General features: G+C 34.4%; 2 protein-coding genes across 4 annotated transcripts; one reads left to right on the forward strand and one right to left on the reverse strand.

Annotated features, from left to right (window-relative positions):
• Positions 1-425: 425 nt before the first annotated feature.
• Positions 426-14447, forward strand: LOC110715851 (inter alpha-trypsin inhibitor, heavy chain 4-like). 2 transcript variants are annotated; one of them, XM_021894469.1, is made up of 13 exons: positions 426-1018; positions 3192-3341; positions 3425-3637; positions 3714-3803; positions 3998-4114; positions 4302-4571; positions 5525-5681; positions 6373-6450; positions 9578-9678; positions 10484-10654; positions 11328-11402; positions 13190-13273; positions 13835-14447. In XM_021894469.1, exons 1-13 carry the CDS (start codon positions 620-622, stop codon positions 14183-14185), a joined length of 2256 nt encoding a protein of 751 aa, XP_021750161.1. In that variant the 5' UTR covers positions 426-619; the 3' UTR covers positions 14186-14447. The 2 variants fall into 2 exon arrangements, with proteins under 2 accessions (XP_021750161.1, XP_021750160.1); XM_021894468.1 differs by having other exon boundaries at positions 427-1018; positions 13190-13294.
• A 109-nt stretch (positions 14448-14556) lies between these two features.
• Positions 14557-19683, reverse strand: LOC110715852 (protein LAZ1 homolog 2). Of its 2 annotated transcripts, XM_021894470.1 has the most exons (9): positions 19602-19683; positions 18186-18400; positions 17547-17603; positions 17159-17267; positions 16600-16787; positions 16441-16529; positions 15917-16166; positions 15465-15698; positions 14557-15349 (listed from the first exon to the last, which is right to left on the reverse strand). In XM_021894470.1, the coding sequence occupies exons 2-9, from the start codon at positions 18384-18386 to the stop codon at positions 15122-15124; spliced, it is 1356 nt and encodes a 451-aa protein (XP_021750162.1). In that variant the 5' UTR covers positions 18387-18400; positions 19602-19683; the 3' UTR covers positions 14557-15121. The 2 variants fall into 2 exon arrangements, with proteins under 2 accessions (XP_021750162.1, XP_021750163.1); XM_021894471.1 differs by lacking the exon at positions 19602-19683 and having other exon boundaries at positions 18186-18902.
• Positions 19684-20084: the final 401 nt, after the last annotated feature.

Genomic DNA, 20084 nt, shown 5'->3' on the forward strand with positions numbered 1-20084 from the left:
TATTGTTGTAAATTGGAGAAAATTTTGATAAAAAATTAATATTAATAGTAGTTGGAAAACAAATATAAACTACTCCCTCCGTTCCTTAATACAATAATTCTATCTCTTTATTATGTGAGGAATAAATGCTCAAAAGAGGCGTTGTATTAAGGTACAGAGGGAATATTATTTTAGGACTTGTTTTAAAAAAAATTAAAACTTTAATTAAGCCATAAGGGACTGTCAATAAAGAGACATAATGATTAATATTGATTATTACGGAATATGAAATAAAAAATTATTAGTTATTGATATCTGAAAAGTAGATATTGAGATGAATGATCATTACTTTAAATACAAAGTATAAGGTATTAATTATGATATTATTAGAAAAATAATTACTTCTTCAAAAAAGAAAAATAATTACTTTATCTTATACTACAACAGTCCATTCATTTAATCATGAATGCCTAACTGTATTTCTCTGTTAACTTTTTCTCCAATCTAACACACCTTCCATTCCTCTCTCTTTCCAGAACTTATTCTCAGCTCCATAACAACTCTCTTTCTCTCTCCTCTCATTTTCTCTCCCCTCTTTCTTCTTCGATCACCAAACCCTAGAAATCCACTACTCTCATCAATGGCAGCAGCCGAAGAAGCTTTCATGGAGGCGGTAGAAGAAGGATTGAAGCTCTCAAAGAGATTATACTTCGGCAAAGATAGGTCAGTAGCACCGCCAAAACCTCCGCCATCGATGTCGAAGAATCCGACCTTTTACCTTCCGACAGCTCCAATGGTGTACGCCGTAATCACCGACCCTGGAATCGTCGATAATCCTGATATTCCGAGCTATCAGCCGTATGTCTATGGTAGATGTGATCCTCCGGCGTTGATTCCGCTTCAGATGAATAGTGTTTCATTGGAGGTTGATTGTTATTTGGATACCGTTTTTGTTAGGGTTTCTGGTCAATGGCGTGTTCATTGTGTTATGGGAAGTAAGGTCTCTGATTGCCGTCTTGCTGTTCCTATGGGTGAGCAGGTGATCTTCGATTTTATTTTATTTTTATCTCTTTCGATTTTTTCGATTGATTGTATTTTGATTGATTGATGTTTTTTTTATTCTGAGAAAAAACAAATATTTGGAGTGGTATGAATTGGTCTGACTGTGAGAGAATATAAATTTAGAGCTGTCAATTCGAGTATTGGGGTTATATCAGATCAGGTCAGGTCGTGTTAGTATGAGTTATGTTAGTCGTGTACAATGATATAATCTTAGGTCGGGTCAGTTTTTGACAACTCTATTCCTTCACGTTTAAGAGTTTTTGTACCAAGAAATATGTTATGTTGTGTTTGAAGGCGAAATTTCTTAGACATGAATTTTGTTAGAGTCTTATGAAGAAAAAGTAGCTGCAACTAAGTTGTTACTATATCAGAAACTGCTATAAGTAGGAAGTAAGCAAGTTTTTTTTTTTTTTTCTTTGGAACAGTAACAGTGAATTTATTTTGGGGGCAATGATGTAATTGTTTATAGGTAGTTTGACAATTCAAGAGAAATGGATTGCTTTATTTTGGAATGATTGAAACAATTATGTATACTAGGGAACATGCCTATCAAATAAGACATTTATAGAGCTCATATGATGCATGGAGTTGAGGCAAATGCATGATAGGGAAACTATAGGAGTGTTCTAGATGTATTATACAAATCTGTTATGAAAAGCTGTTACTTGTACGCTCGAAATCCAGAGCATAATGTTACACTGGCCATTTGCCAAATTTGTTTGAAAATTAGAAGGAGAAAATTCAAGTATCTATTAAAGGGTGTTACTCCCTCCCTCTGTTTTTTTTCTTCCTACTTTTGCTGTATTACTTTTATCCCGTCTTATTCCTTACTCTACCACATCGTCCATATTATACTATATAATGATATTAATGTCTAAACAATTTTATCTTTCCTATCCAAAGATTCGAGAAAGGGGCCCATCCTATAATCTATATAGTTAACCAATGGAGAATTATTTTTTGGCAGGGAGAAATTATGCTGATTGGTGTTCTAGGCCCCACCTATTAGCCAATTTTCTTCCAAAAGTTTGTGTTTATAATTGAGGGTGACAAATAACTGACAATGAACACAAGTATTTATTATCTACATTCATCACTGCTGAGATAGAGCACTTATGAGTTTATGATTTTATTTTTTCCAGTTGTATTCATGGTCTCTTATTGTGACTAACTACTGACTCCTGAATTAGTTAAATAACTGTCATTAATAAGTTATACTTGTATAAACCATTAGTGAGTTTTCTTTCTGAGTTGATTGGTGTAAATCTCTGACAGCTAGAATATACTTCACTATTTTCCCGAATTTCATCAAATGCTAAAAATTAAAATGTCAGCTGCATCTCCTCTCAAACTAATTTAGTTTTAATGTTCTTTAGGAAAAATACACAGGAGTATATGTTAGTTTGTCAATGCTGAACTGATTAAATCTCAATTGCTTACAATGGTTTTGTATGATTTTAGTATGTGAAGGTGTGAATGTGTTTGATGCTTGTCTGTCATAAACCAAGTGAGCATTTTCTTCCTTGCTTTAGGATCATGAGATCTCTTCACTAGTATCCCTATGTTAATAGTAATAATTTTCTTTTCTCTGTGTACAAGGTTTTTACCCCCCCCCCCCCCCCCCCTTCTCTTTTGATTTTGTTTATCCTTTCTGATCAGTGTGATCACCTATAGTATATGAACAAATTTAAATCTTTTTATGCATAAATGAATAGTGGGGGTATTACACGCTCAATAGCTAGACTTCTCTCATTGACTATTATACAAGTAGTAGATCTTAGACTTAATTTAGTTGGATTATTTGTAAATTTCCATTTCGAAACTGTATTCAATGCTCACTTTGAGCATCGAAGAAGACTAACTCTTATGTATAGCCTCACCTCTGAGATTCAACACTGTTGCTTTTTAACATTATAATAGTTTTTTATCATTTAGCATTTTAGCCATAGGTTGTTTTTGAACCTTAAATTCTCAATACTGTCCCAACCTGGTCCTTAACAAGTTAATGTAGTTGGTCTATAAAATTGTGAATAATCTCCCCCTCTTTCCCCTTAACAAGTTAACATCATATAATAGCTGTGATCTCTATTGCTTATTATTGCTGTGATTTCTCCATCCATGTGTTCTCAAACAATCTGTCATTCTAACAGGGTTCAATTCTAGGTGTTGAGATTAATGCTCCTAAAAAGTCTTATCATACTCAACTAGTTTCCAGGGAAGACACAAAGGATGAAAAGGCATTAGGTGGGGATGATGGAGGATTTTTGAGGCCTGACATATTTTTCTTAACAATTCCCGAGGTGAGTTGTCATCTCCTAGTATGTTTGTAATCAGTTATTTTTGTTTATGAAGAATTGGATCTCATGTGCGTTCTAACCTTTAGGTTGATGGTGGATCCAACCTTAATATCACAATAAGCTGGTCGCAAAAGTTGTTGTATCATGATGGTGAATTCTCTCTGAGCATACCATTCTACTTTCCCGAGTATGTGAATCCTGCAAGCAAAAAGATTCCCAGAAAAGAGAAGATGAAACTAAATGTCCATCCAGGTGATGGAAGTGAAGTCTTGTGTAAGACTATTAGTCACCCTTTAAAGGTAATCTTTTTATATATTATATAGAGTTTGATGATATATGAGATTGTATTTCTGAAATATTTTTAGTATCATTCAGGAACGAAAACGACAAGTGGACTCTCTGTCATTCAAGTATGAGTCAGATGTTCTCTCTTGGTCAAATACAGATTTTAGCTTCTCCTACAGCGTGAGTTATATATCATTGTCAATTTGTGCCTATTATTCTATATAATAGTACTGCCTGGGTGCTTCCATAGATAGCAGAAGTATATCTTGAAGTTACGAGAAATGGATGCACTTAGCAGAAACATCTTTTGATGCAAACTTGTGATTAGTATAAGATTTATATTCTAATACCCTTTCTACTTTCTCTCTTTCTAGGTTCCTACAAGCCGTATATCTGGAAGTGTGCTTTTGCAGTCACCATCAATTGAAGATACAGATCAAAGAGAGATGTTCTGTGTGCATCTTCTCCCAGGAACCCAGCAAGGAAAAAAGGTTTGATTTGCTATGTATATGTAATTTACAACATTTAAGCCTAATGAGGAGAGAAAAAAGATCAGTTAATTTCTTTGCATCATTTTGGCTTCCATCTGTCTAGATTAATCTTGAGAAAATATGCACTGAAATTTGCAACTATTCTCTAGGATGTATATTGTCTAATATGATGTTTCCTTTTTGCCAGGTTTTTGCCAGAAATATCATTTATGTTGTTGACATAAGTAGTAGCATGCAAGGGAGGCCACTTGAGGCTACCAAAAAATCATTGGGTGCAGCACTCTCTGAGCTTACTCCTGAAGATATGTTCAACATAATAGCTTTTAATGCAACGACCTTTTCGTTTTCATCATCTATGAAGCATGCTAGCCAGGAGACCATTGAAAGAGCCATACAGTGGATGGATGACACTCTACTGGTCGGGGATGGCACCGAGATTTCTCTTGCTCTTGACAAGGTTGTTCTTTTCTCTTTCATGAATGAGTTTCTCTCTCGACTAGAAGGGATTTATTGTCAACAGACTGAAACCTCTGGGTTTGCTTATGCATCTTGTCATTAAATTTGGACTCTGGTGTTGTATACTTGACTCTCATTCAGTTTCATATATCTGCATTGTGTGTGACCAATACAAGTCTGCTTGGGCCTTGCATGTTCCTGCTTGTCAAGGTTTAGTTGTGTTTTTAACTATGTGTCAATTGAGGCAGTAGTGGAAACCAAATCATTAATGTGATTGTGGATAGATGACGTTAAGATTGCCAAGATTGTTGTGAACTTGTGATTGTGGACATTGGCATTAAAATTACATGTTTAGCTTTGAGAAGGCACACTAGCTGGGGATGGCTATCACACCCTACATATGCTTGCTATGCCTAACCATTAGTGAGTCTTTGCTCACATGTAATTCTTTACTGTGAAATGGCATGGTATCTTTGGAAAAGACTCTTGGTGTTAGTCAAAGAGGCTTGGGTTTGTCCTTCAATATAGAAGTGGTCACAGGGCCACTTTGTAGGGTTGGAGAGGGGAAGGAGACTAATTTGCTACAGAAAAAATGTTACGGTGGGCGGTGGCATCTTGTGGGGAATTTGATTGAAATGGACTTTGTATTTTCTATTCTGCGTCATTTATTGTGGGATGCATTAACATTACTAGCATCTTTACGGGATAAGGCATCTGGTGATTTGAATAAAATTTCAATCGGGGAGATCAGTAGGCACTGGACCAATTTGTAAATTTGTTTAATTGTTTGCATTTCTGTGTGAGGGCATCTCTTGCTGCTTTAATTAAACAATTTTCATATATACATAAAAAGAGATTGATATGAGCTACTGCAGATATGCTGCCAGATCCATCATGTTCCTTTTATACTTTTCGCTGAGGAACAAAGATTAATGTCCCCCCTTTTGTTTTCAGGCGATGGAGATGTTATCAGATACGCACAAATCCTTACCTTTGATTTTTCTGATTACTGATGGGGCTGTTGAAGATGAGAGACGCATATGCAAGGTTGTAAAGAGTCGTCTCTCTAATACAAAAGCCATATCTCCACGCATACACACCTTTGGAATTGGTAAATACTGTTCTTTCTTGCCTTATGGCATAGATGGTGCTCTTGGTAATGATATTGTGTTTTGATAAAACATTTTACTTACAAAATAAACTGCATTGTTCCATAAATGTTGAAAATGTATATTGCATTCTCTATGTCATTTCTATTTGATACTCCTTGCTTTTAGATTCAAAAATATATCAAAGATTAGATATTAAATTCTCCAATTGGATCAACTATGGCAGGGGGTGGGAAAACTTGATTGGCTGTGCCATCTTGTTTACTCCTTGCATTGATGCATATGATGATATCTTGCTTAGTAATACCCATTTTCACTACAATATCTTGGGTCTCTTTGATTATATCTGTGATTTTCACAAGGGAACCCATCTTTATTATGATTGGAATTTCAATGCTAGACTATGATGCTATACATGATGTAGTTGAAATGTTCCGTCACTTTGTTGCATTTTATGTGACTTGCACAGTTATGCTATGTGTTAGTGTTGTTTTTTGTTGGTGCAAACTGCAAAGAAATCTTGGCCCCCTCTTTTTACTCCGCATCAGCATCAACTCGTTATTTATTGAAACACAAAATTATAAATAACTTAAATTGGTAGTGAACAAATTCGGAAAGGTTGTTTCCAATTGGTGTAAGAGCCCTTTATCTTAAATGGGTGAATCTGAAACTCATATATGGTACTGATTGCAGGTATATATTGTAATCATTACTTTTTAAGAATGTTGGCAATGATTGGGCAAGGTCATTATGAAGCTGCCTATAACGCAGGTTAGTCTCATATTCTCATGGTTTTTGATTTGAAACTTCTCCAAGTTATGGAGTCTGCTTGCAGTCAGATGATACAAAAAAATAGCCTATGTGTCCATCTTTTGCTGGTCCAAATCATCAAATTTATGTTGTGTAACCCTTTTTTTATTATCTCCCCTTGAAATCCTTTCTTCTGTAAATTTTTGGGGTGTGTATTTGAAGACGATAGAAATTGGCAAGTGAATTAATGTACAATAACTAGATTAGTATCCGTGCGTTGCACGGTGGTTGATTAGCAATTTTTCTATATTTTTTTTTATCTTTTGTTGTTGATAACTTTCTAATATGATTAGGCTCGTTATTTTTTTTAAAATAAATTTGTTATATAAATATTTTTAAAAAAACATGTACATAAAAAAAAATGGTTATTATATAATGCTGCATCATAATGTAACATTTACTATGTTATTAAAAATATACTAAAATGGCTGTAAAAAAAAAAAAAAAACCTAAAATGATGGTTAGATTAAATATATTAATGTTGTATAAATGTATAATTCATTAAGCTTATATGTTTAGAGTGGAAGCTAAAGAAATGTGTATTTATTATTAAAAAAAATGTGTATTAATTTGTTCAAAAAAGGAAAAATTGACAAAAATAATCCCAACTTTCACCTATTCGCTCAAAATAATCTCAACTTTGGATTATTTTTAAATAATCCAAACTTTAAGGGTCATTCGCTTATATCGGTCCTAAGTGACTGGTAATTTGTAAAAGATTTTTTTGTATTTTTAGTTTTAACTTTTAAGTGACGTGTGTCAACACATTAAAAATTATTTAAAAAAAAAAATCCCACAACCTACAACCACTCAACCTTAACGGCCGACAACCACTCAATCTTAACGGTCGGCAACCACCATCCGACAGTCCCGCCCACCCCTAACCCCGCCGGCGACATCCTCCCCCCTAGCGACGGCGACACCCTCCCCTAAACCACCCAAAACGACAACCCGAATTCCCTTAAAAATCCTCTCCTAAACCACCCAAAACGGCAACCCGAAATCCCAAAAAAACCCTCCGCCACCAAATTAAACCCCCAAATCGGCCCTCCCCTACCCTCGGAACCCCTAGTCGCCAGGGTTTCTTAGGGTGGGGAGGGTCGACTTGGAGGTTTAATGTGGTGGCAGAGGGTTCTTTTGGGGTTTCAATCGGGTTGTTGTATGGGCGTTTTGGGCATTTTGGTGGCTCAAGGGAGGGGCGTTGCCGGTGCTAGGGTGGAGGAGGAACGTCTAGCGCCGGCGAACATGGCTGGTTGTGGGAGGGGTCGTGGCTAGTTGGCAGAGAGGGTGGTCGTGGATGAGGTTCCAGCAGTTGGGGTTTTTTTCTTTTTTTTTTTAAGTTTTTTCTTTTTATTCATCAAATTAAATAGTGACACATGTCACATTAACCTATTATAACAGGTTAAATAACCGGTTGGGATCATTTTGAGCGAATGACCCCCAAAGTTGGGATTATTTAAAAATAATCCAAAGTTGGAATTATTTTGAGCGAATGGAAGAAAGTTGTATTATTTTTGTCAATTTTTCCTTCAAAAAAAATGTGTATAATTAACAATATTGATATCAAATTCAAGTTTCACACCTAATTGATCCTAGTTTCTAGCCGCAAAAAAAAAAAAATAAAAAAATAAAATAAAAAAAACGATTACATCATATGTAAAATTTGGAGGGAAAATTTTTTATGAGAGTTTGACATGTAAGTACTTTAAGAAATTGATGACATCATCAACGTTTTGTTTTAGTAATAGTAAATAGATATAGAATTTGGTAATCCTAAACCATATCTAAAAAAAACTGAAATAAATTTCCAATGGACTATTCTGTGATGAGTGTCCTTTGGGTTCTATGATCATTTAGAGTATAATGTGAGATATTATCATATATTGATTTCAAAAAAAATAAAGGGCCTAACTAAGAGTTACATTTAAGCATCTGGATATTGGAACATATTGGACTCCCTGTGGGTTACTGGTTAACTTGGGGAAAAATCAGAATGAATAATAGCATTCCGTAGTGTATTGGTTCGGAACTGAATGAAGCAGATTCATTTCACTATTGTTAGATAAGGAATTGATTAAAAATAAATTTCAATTCTATTTCTTCCAAATCACACCTTTTTTTGAATTAGGAAAATTTGTTCAAAAGGACCACTGAAGTGGCCTCTTTTGTTCAAAAGGACCTATTAAGGAAAAAGTTGTTTAAAAGGACCACAAAAGACGGTTTGAGTTGTTGAGGAGGACCAAAGCCGATTTTGAGGCCAAATTTTTATTTTCCCTTTTTTTTCCCTCTTTCCACCGATTCCCCAAAATTTCCCCTTTACCCCCAATTTTTCCCATTCTTCTTCTTTTTCACTCCTCAAAGCATAAACCATGAATCTAAACTATAAACCAAATTTGTTTTTTCCTTTTTCCACAATTTCCCCCCATTTTTCCCTTTAACCCCAATTATCCCTTTTTCCCTTCATTCTCTCTCCTCATTTCTGTAACCTTTGATTATATTCTACCCGTAATTCGCATTTATTTCCAAACGAATTCATCCACACTACAATTGAGGATAATTCGCACAAGGTAAGCATTGTGGGTTTAGGTGGTTGTGGGTTCGTTAGGTATTTGTTTGGGCTGTTTGATGGAGGTGCGGAGGTGTGTTGGAGTTGTGGCCTGGTTGTTGCCGGTGCTGAAGTAGGAGGAGGGTTAGCATGTTGCGGGTTGATGTTGTGCTTATTTGCTGCTTGTGGTGAAGTTAATTTCATTAACCATTTAACTTGATGCTTTGACCTCACTAACAATGGCAAACAAGATGAGTATAGAGAAAGAAAGGAGGAGAGAGAATGAAATTGAAAAGGGTTTAAATTGGGGTTAATTGGAAAATCAGAGAAAAATTATGGAAAAAGGAAAAAAAAATTAATTTTTGGTGAAATTAATGAGTCACGTGCTTGGCACGTGATGGTCAACGCCCGGAGTCCGGCGTTGACTTGCCTAAAAATCGGCAACACAATTTTATTTATTTATATTTTATTATTGTTGTTCATGCAGTAAGAGCCTTTCAACTCTGACTCTGATTCTTATTTTATTGTTTTTGGTTTATTCAGATTCGATAGAGTCTCGTTTGCAGAAATTAATTACTACAGCCTCATCTACTGTGCTCACAAACATAACTTTCGATACATTAGATGAACTTGATAATGCCGAGGTTAGTCTCATCTTCTTATTTGTGGACTTCAGAACCTGTTTGCATCATATTGCTCATATCTAATTATATAGGCTCCCCACTATAGACTGTTTTTTATGGTATGCTTCGAAACTTAAAAAAAATGAGTTCATATCTTTTTCTATTCTTTAGTTATGTAACTTATTCCTGCTTATTACATCTATATATGTATGCTTTGATATCAAGTTGTGGAAAGGCCAAAGGGTTATATTTGGTCTCAAATAACGTCTTTATCACTGTATATCTCAGACATTCAGTATACTAGAACATGGAGTTCTGTTCCTTTAATTGAAATATAGAGATAAAAGGGATAATGAAACTGATAAGTTTGGCAATAATGTTCTGAACTGATTCATTCATGCTCAACTATGGAATAGTATAACAAAGGAAAGTATGCATTTGGTGTATCAATGAATTGAAACTTTGTCACATTCTTGAGTCCAGTCCAGAGTTTGACACTCATTTCTAAAATTATAAGCATTATAGCTTTAACATTGCTTTATGTACCTGAGTTAGACTAATTTGGTGTTAGACTTGTTTATATCTCCCAAAGGTCCAGTTATGCATGTCTTTGATACTATTGTATTTGATAGGTCAGGTGCTGTAATATCAGGGTAAAAGCTCTTTTATTTAATCTCTTCTGCTAACATTTACACTAAATGAGCTAGTTTGATAGCTGCAAATTTGTTGGACTAGCTGTAAGATGTCATGTTTTTTATGTCCTAGTTGATAACATGCTTATTAGTCTACTGAATGCCATTGCATTGGTTTGCAATCAAAATATCAGGTGCACCCAATAAATGTTCCAGATCTTTCATCACAAAGCCCATTGACAATATCAGGAAGATACAGTGGGAAGTTTCCTGAAGTTTTCAAAGCAAGAGGCATTATTGCTGACATGACATGCTATGAGTTGGATCTGAAGGTTTACAAGTCAAAGGCAATCCCTCTTGATAAAGTAAGATGTCATCCCTGTTTTATTTCTCTGGATTTTGAGTCTGTTGGAGGTTTTGCGTTGCCATTTTTTGTACATGTCATATGTGTCAATTAGCATTGTGGGATTGTTGGAACCTGGCTAACCATTAATGCACCTTAGATGATATATCTGTTTGATATTTCATTGAATACTTACTGCTAACCATTAATGCACCTATATCTGTTGCCTTTAAAACTAAAAACAGTTCAAGGATGGAAACCTCATAAACTGAAATATTGCTCCACTTTTTCATCTTGAGTCTTGACATCATTGTTAGTCCACCATTGTGAGATCTGCTCATCTCCATGCTGATAGCATTTCTATTCTAAATTTGAAAATAAAGCAACACAATTTTATCATTAATCTATTATGTTTAATTTAGAATAATTACGTAAAGAACAACTTATCTAGTTTGGTATTAAATGACATTCCCCAGATGATAAGTATGAAGCATTTAAGTTATACTATAAGACCCCTTTGTTCTGAGGCACCAAACCATTTCATGAAAAAAAAGTATACTAGTATAGTAGCTATTGTCAATCGTAGAATAAGTGCACGCGCGTTTTGTGTCTCTATAGTTTATACTTCTGACAAAATGAACTAGCATTGCATACATTTTTAACTTTTTTTTTTGGCTGATTGTTCTATGAAACAGATATTGGCCTTGCAGCAAATTACCATGTGCACATCTGAAGCATGGTTTCTGGAGGATAAGCAACTTGAGACAAAGGTACCTTACTTTATCTTTGGTGCTTTTTGAAGTACGTCTCCTGGACACTTTGTATATTCTACTAAGTATATATATTATGTTATTGCAAGTGCATTTTTGTTGTTTTGTCAAAATAAAGTGCATTTTTGTCTATCTAGCACACTCATATATATGAATACTTTTATATCTAAATACATGTATTGATGTATGTATAAATATGCATACCCCCTCCCCTGCCATGTGATGTGCATGTGTTGTGAAAATGCAAGAACGCAAACAGAGGGAGTAATTTGCAATATCATAAGACAGAAAAATTAACGTACTCTTTAAACTGGGTCCAATAACGTGCTCTTTCAACACACACAAAAAAGCGTGCACTGCTAGTAGGTATGCACCGTTTGGTCAGTACCGGAATGGATTGGACCCTGACACGGATAGGACCAAGGGCCCAGTCTCTGGTCCTTGAAAATCCTTGATTCCGGTTTTCTATACCTGGAAAAATCCAGTCCAGAACAGGGACCTTAAAAATATTTTTTGAGTGGAAGTCTGTGTTGAAATCTTATTTGTATGATTTATTCTTTTTATTAGTGAAAATAATGTACTTGTGCACTGTGATTAGAACATTTGAAATGCTACTAACAATCTTGTGGAAAAGAAATTGCAAATATTATTTATTTTAGAAATGTAAAATCATGGAACATGCAAATATTATTTATTTTGGATCTCTTTTTTTTTTTACAAATATTCTGGCTATGCATAGACTTGTATTTTTAGAGAGACGAGTATGTAGATAATAATTTTTAAGTACAGGAAAATAATGCTTTGTAAGTATTGTAACAAATATTGCTCTGTTAACATAAATTTCAAACTCAAAAAAGACAAATATGAAAATTTTACATGTAATTTATGAACAATAAAAGTTGAAATTCTTAATTATTCATCAGAACAGATCTATCATCAGAAACCAGAGTCGTTACAATTCTATAAACATTCACTGGAGATATTAAACCAACTAATCCTATGTAAATTGCTCAAGGTTGGCTAAATGGTGAGTTTGCTCAAGAGGGTAATAAGATATCTTGGAAAGTAATTGATGGAATTCAAGAAAGCAGAGGGAAAATATGGTTTGCTACTCTAGAGAGATAAATGGGGAGGATAAAAGAACTTGATTTGGGTTTGAATTCAAAAAAATTTAACAACACTTGATAAAACATGAACTTTTAATTGGCCATTTACTGTTAGTATTACATTGCTATGTTTTAGTTCACTTTATTGTTGTTTATCTCATCTGAACTTATTTTTTCCTGCTTTGATATGATTGCTTGATTTGACTAACTTTGACCTTTATATGCACGCTAATCCATAAGGAAAAATTATATTAAATGAGGTTCCATTAGATCTGTATAAATTTGTATTTTCCAAGTACGTATTTTTCGTAATTTTATTAATTACAAATTTAAAGATATTTGACAATAAAAAATTGAAAGTTATATGATGAATGATCAATTTTTTTTTTTTGTTTTTTTTTTTTAAAAATATGATCTAAAATAAGTAATTAAACCCACATGCAAAGAGAGTTTTGCATAAACCATGGTGATGAGATATTCAAACAATGATGCTGTGAAGATTGTGAACTCTTTGATGCTGTATGAACTGGATCTGTTTATATAGAAGGCCTTGGAAGATCATATTAGTCCTTTGGTAGCATCTGTACAGCAGTTTATTACTACAATGCTTAAATTACTCATACTTTATAGCAGTTTGTAATTTACACTAATTATTGTCTGCAATTGTTCTTTGATTGGCAGGTTGTAAAACTGAGCATTCAAAATGGCATTGTCTCAGAATATACATCCATGGCCATATTCATGACCGAGACCCTGAATAAAGAGGTAGAAGTAATTGCAAAGCAGGTATTGTTGAGACATCACTTAGTCACTTACTATATTATCAATCACTTATAAACTTGTTAATCCTGGTATTATGGCATTGTCTCAAACTCTCAAGAACCTTGAATTCCTGCTCCATGTCCACCCTCCAAAGTATTGTTGGAATCTTGACTGAGCACCTGGTAGTGCTGAGGCAGTTAGCAGAAAAGAGAAAACCATTTTGAATGCTGCATTAGTTTGTAGACCCAATACCCTTACCTCTTGTAACATCAGAGATTTGGGGTATGTGGCACAACCTTTTTTTTGGGTTAAAAACCCGTAACCAAGAAGGAAAAGTGTTAGATCTACATATTGTTTGTCCAATGACTTTTGATCTCACATCTCAGGGCCTCGGGCATTCCTCATAATACTTGAAATTACATATCAGTTCAAGGATTTTGTAATAGATTGGGATCTTAATAATATTAAGGTGTTTTTCAATGTTTAAATGTTGAGGGTGTGGGCTAGCATTTATGTTGTAGGTTTGTGATTTATACTTATAGTAGTGTGTTTGTTTGTGAGCAGAAGAAAACACCGAGCAAAGGAGAAGCAGAAAAGACAGACCCTGAGCCCAAGAGACTAAAAGTGTTGAGAAATATTGGCATTGGGTTCGGAAATAAGAAGGCAACCGCTGAAAATATCCCTCCAGGTTTTAAAGAACCAAAAATGCCAGAACCAGCTGAAGTGTTCGCAAGGGCAGCCTCAGATTGCTGCACAACGATGTGTGGATACTGCTGTTGTATGTGCTGTGTACAGGCATGTTCGAAGGTCAATAACCAATGTGCAATTGTTTTCACTCAGCTTTTCACATCCCTCGCTTGTTTCGGCTGCATTGCATGCTGTACAGAAATATGCTGCTCAGGAAACAATAACTAAATATTACAGACCGTACAGTTCATGGTATTCTCACTTCAATTATGTCTATACTTTTTAGGGACTTGTGTTATAGGTTAGATTCTTACTGTAAATTACCTTTTCATTTTTAGTTGAGATTTTGTGAGTAAATAAGTATCACTTATATGAGAATAGCTGACTTATTCAATTTATGCAACTTTCATTAGCAAAAACATTGTATACAGCAGAAATGCTATCTATTGTTAATGATCAATAGAAATATTCCAAATTCAAATTTTGATAATTTCCTCTGATTCTGTATTTAATCCTTGTTTACAGCAGAACTGTATTATTTTTTTTTTTTTGTTTTCCCCCCCTCTCAATTTTTAAAATAAACCTTGCTAAGCATACGTAACCATCTTATATCAATTTGTGATTTATCTTGAATGAACTGTACTGTAATTAAACTTGTGATAGTTTTCTCGATTATGCACTAAAATGGATGAGACCTATATCAATTGTAATTTGTCCTTGAATGAACTGTAATATAACTTGTGATGCTTTTCTCAATTGTGCACTAGCTAATTGGATGAGATAACTTCGTAAATTCTTGGGTGTTTTATACTCCATACGTAAGATCAAATCATTTCAAATTGTGTCACTGTCCTTTACAACAAAAATCATTACTCCATTGATCGTAATATTAAATACACTCTGATGTGTGCAACTTAATCATGATTTGATTAAAATGACTAATATATTGGTACATTGGCTCATGTTCATAAATTAAAAATTTCTAGTACAAAATTACCTACATAATGTACTACCTACTACGTATTACATTTACGCACCAAATAAAATCTGTAACATTAAAAAAAAAAAAAAAAAAAAAAAAAAAAAAAAAAAAAAAAAATCTGCTACAGCTCCCTAGTGAACCATACCTAAAAAGGAAGACGAAAAAATAGAAATAAGTATGTATCAAGAAGTTCCATTTACAGTTTTGGTGACCTTCATCTTTTCGGATGTTACTTGAGACTTGTGAACTCCTTGTTGATCATCCTCAACACGTTCCTCGATCTCCACATCAGACTCTTTCTTGTCCTCAGAACCAACTGTTATCTGGTGAAAGCTTTCCTGGATTTTCGTTACACCCTTCTCGACAGGCTCTATTGCCTGGTTTATTGTCAGCTTTACATCCTCAACCACCTGCCATGTACTCATTCAGTAGTGCAAATATTGAAGCATTACATTTTAACTATAAAATGCCCATTTCTGGGTGTCGAAACCATTCAATAACTAGTAGTCCAGTATATGTTTATACCTGCTGACCACCCTCACGGAAAATGTCTTGCACACTCTCACTGATGCTTGTTCCAGGAGCTTTGACCTCAGTTTCTGTCTTCTCAATCATAGTTGGTCCTTTGTCCTTTCCTTTTTCTATGTCAACGACTGTTTTCTCAGTTCGGGTGCTAATTTTTCCATACTCGGAAATTGGTATGAAATGATAGGCCTTTGCAGAAAAGACATAGACATGGGCTATAGCAGCTACTGCCATCTGTGCAGATAACAAACCATAACTATGTGCATGTAGCCTATGAACAAGTCAACTTCTATAATAATGATATATGAAACAAGACTAGGATCTTTATAAGACATGTAACCAAAACTTGCTCCCGGTTCACATTAAAAAGATGAAAGATGAAAGATGTAGGTTAGTTTCGCTTAAAATCCTTAAATTGGAGGGGGGGGGGGTGCAGGATACTGGATACTTACCTCTATACAGATCAAAAAATCTTGCAAACCAGTTTGAACTATCCCGTCTTTAGGCAGAACTCCAAGTGTACACAGGAGTACAATTCCAACGCCTTGCCACCAGGTAGCAAACACAATAGCCTTGAAGCTAATGAACTTTGCAAGCGGTTTTATTGGTTTGAGTTTCTCATGAGTCACATTATAAAACTGGACCAAACAATATAATGCCCACATTTGGCTAAAGTTCATTACAATTGTAATATATGGATACCTGAAAAGGCACTGATGACTAATATCAGAGTCGAACACAATAGCAATTTGTCATCACTAATTATAAATGCTGCCCACTAATATGGCATACAACTATAACTATTCCATTGACGTGCCAAATTGTAAATTCAAATTCATTGTTATCTAGTGTAGATTTGTAACAAATGCAACTTATGAGAAAAGAAACTAAGCCTGCATTATTTAAAGTTGGATAAATCTGAACTAGAGTAGTATCATAAGCATACTGTCAACATTTCTGTATATAGTTAGCTTACCCATAATACAGCTTGAACTGACCGTCACCATATACACCGCATACCTCCAGAACAAAAGTTAGGAACGCACAAACTGTCTTCAAAATCATCTGGTTACTATGCAGATGTTAGTTTGACAATAACTTTAGCACATTTTTCAGAAACTGCAGAGATACTTACATATTGTACCAGACCAAATTTGATTATAGAAAACAATTGTTCTCCAAGTTCGGTTGGCCTTAGAAAGAAGTTACGAAATGAGGATGGACGTGACAATGCTGGTTCTGTGTCTCCTTCTTCAAGCAGTGACTTGTTAAGTACATTTCTTGATTCATCCCTCAATAGTTCTAGAACTCTTTCTTCTCCGCCTGCCATGAGATGAAATTAATACTTCAGTGCAGCACAAATGTCATTATAAAAAATATATATATATCGAAAGTTCTTGCAATCAGCTAGAGAAACCAAAGTTTTATTGTATGCTAAAGCCAGAATACTCATAAAGGAACCACAACAAGTATTTCAAAATATGTAAACAAAATTCCAGCGGCAGATTACCTCTACAAATACAACTACAAGTGAATTGCACAAAATGATAAAGGACTTGATAATACAGAGAAAGAAGCAATTTCTACAACAGAACCTTCACCTGAGAAACTCTAAGGCTCAACATAACAACTAACAGAAATATAAAGAACTGGTCCTTTCACAGTTCCCAAAAGCGAGGAAACTTGAAACTTACCGAGGCAGGAAATCAGATAGCTCCCAAAAGCGTACAATGCATACGCCTCATAGCAATTTCTCAGAATATCACAAGCTAGAGAGGTCTTAGGATTGGACAAGGATATAATCTGAGAGAGAGAAGTAATAAATCAGATGATCTGTACTTCTGTAGCAGTCACTTATAGTACACTTATACAAATTTCATTTCAGGAGTTACCTTTCGCCTTCTTATCTGGTGGAATGGAAGAATAATTGAAATTTTACAACAAAAAAACAACAGAAAAGAGGAAAAGTGCACTATAATAGACCAGAGCCTCAGAGCCTCCTGCTAGGCTGCTTACCCTCCTCCGTTACTGACTCTATAATTTCTCAGCAAACAGAAATCAGAACCTAAGAAGTACACTTACTGATTCAGTGGCGTAGATAGGAACTATGAGAAGCACAGAAACAATCCACTTTTGCTCCTGGATAGAAATTTTCATATAAAAAAAGTCATTACAGTACATTTTCAGTGAAGGCTGTGAAGTATAACAAGCGAGCTGAAGTAAACGCAGTGCAATGATACAAACTTCTAGTGAACAAGTAAATTCATTCCTATATAAGCTTCTTTATTGCACACCATAAGTTATCATTTACCAGCCTACATATTTGTATTAGATTCCTCTCAATGTTTAGCCTATTTTACTTGTTCTAGAAACTCGTTGTCCATTATCTATGGATACATTGACATTAATTTTGTATCATTTTATACACTTTATCCTTCATCAGATGTCAATGAAAATGAAAAGAACTAGCCTAAAAGATATAAAAGTAGTTATTTTAATTGCTTACACCATTTGTAGTAATCTTTTCGCGTATTTCTAGTAATGCTGCTATGATAAATTCATATAATCATATCGATCAAATTTTGAGTATCACTTATCTGTTTCAAGGCATTCAAGTTTATATCAGAAATCATACCAGCAACACAAATATACACAGATGATCACATCAAAAAAGTAAGTCATAGATGAAGCCATGAAGGCATTGAAGACTGAAGAGTGTACCGCAGGATTATTATAAGCTCTTAGATGTTGAAATATCAGAACGATGGAGAGAATTGAAGCCAGCAACGCAAAGAATCCTGCAGTGATGATTGCTGGTTTGCGGATTTCCTTGTATTCTGTCATTTCATGCTCGATTACACTGGCAAGACCGACAGGCACACCAAGAAAATGGTGGATATCTTGGCTGAACATCTCCCACATCCAACTTTTCACCACTACAAAACCTTAAAAGAAATTAACTTGTCTAAACAAAAGTTGAAAATCTAGCATAGTATCTAACTAATGAACATAAAGCTCATTGATAAAGGAAGTAATTATCAATATATATGTTATTTATCGTATTCGAGTTTGTTCCAATTGCATTACTAAATAAAATTCAAGGCCCGTCTTATGGTATCCAAATTGGAAGAGATAAATCGAACAAGTATGGCCATTGCCTATTGGGATGCTTCTTAACAACCCAATGCAACAAATTAAACACCAAGACAATTTCCTTTAGCAAGTTTTCATTTTGTACTTTCGTATACTATAGTATCACCAAGACTTGTACCATGCAAAGCTCCCTAAATCAGCAAATTTCACAAGAAAAAAAAAAAAAAAAAAAAAAAAAAAAAAAAAAAAACATCGCACAAGGTACTACCTGTTGTATAATAAAAATAACAAATTCGGTTTAACCAAGGGTACTTAGGGCCTGTTCTCATTGACTGAACTCAGCTGAACTGAATTGATCTGAGCTGAACTGAATATTTTATAAGAGAAGAAAATTAGGAGCTGAACTGAACTGATCGAATTTCAACGTAAGAGAACAAGCCCTTAAATCTGCAAAGTAACAAGGGGCATATGTAACTAGTTCTTTAATGCTACAAAATTTCCTCATTGAACGCATTTCTTTCACATATTTTCATAGCAAATATAATTTCTCATGAAAAACAAAAATAACAATAAAACCATTACAAGCAATCAACAAATTACCAGTCCAATAAAAATAAAATTATCATGTTAAACTAAGCCTCGAAGATTGGTAAGAAGCAGCACCCAATTTTTGACCAAATTCCCATAGAAAACCTTTCCAAGAAAAGTTTAGCAGCAAACTAATTAAAAAATCATTGAACCAATCAAAGATAAAATTGGTTTCATACCAAATCCACATTACAAAAATCTACTCTAATACAATTTTCATTGCACATTTATACACGAACATAATTTTACATCCTTTCATATTCTTATTCCCAAGTGCTCTACAAATCATAGAATTTTCCTCATTGAAATATCTACAAGTGTTTGAATGTAACATGACACACAATTTCACATTCTCATTCCCATAGGCACCACAAGATACACTCGGATGTATAATAGACACTTAGAGATTCGAACGAGTTAAATACATGGATTAAATGATGAGAGGAGATTCCTAACCTGGGATAACCTTCTCAGAAACAACTCTGAAACCTTATTCGATCAGTGACTGATAAGTTTGGGTCAAAAACATGAAAAACAGGCAAAATTTAATTTGTTTAGTTTAGAGACTATGAAGCGTATATATATGTTGCTGTCGTTGCATGACACGTTTCAATATACCTCTTTAAGGTTGCCTTTATGTTCTCACACGTCATTTTGCGCCATTATATGACAAATTAGGCCCCTAAATATCCGTTTTTTAGTTACACGTTTTGACTTTAATACTATTTACACATTTTTCTTTGACCATATTTTGTGATTTATATATAATGAAAAATATAGTCATTTGATGTCTTATTAGATTCGTCACGATGTATATTTTCAAAATATCAACATTTTATAACTTTTAAAAATTGGTAATTAAAGATAACAACGGTTGAATTTCTACATTGGCTAACGTGACTAGAGAAATGTGTCAACTAAAAAGAAACGGAGAAAGTA

The sequence above is a fragment of the Chenopodium quinoa genome, unplaced genomic scaffold, assembly GCF_001683475.1.
Source record: "Chenopodium quinoa cultivar QQ74 unplaced genomic scaffold, ASM168347v1, whole genome shotgun sequence".
Lineage (NCBI taxonomy): Eukaryota > Viridiplantae > Streptophyta > Magnoliopsida > Caryophyllales > Amaranthaceae > Chenopodium > Chenopodium quinoa.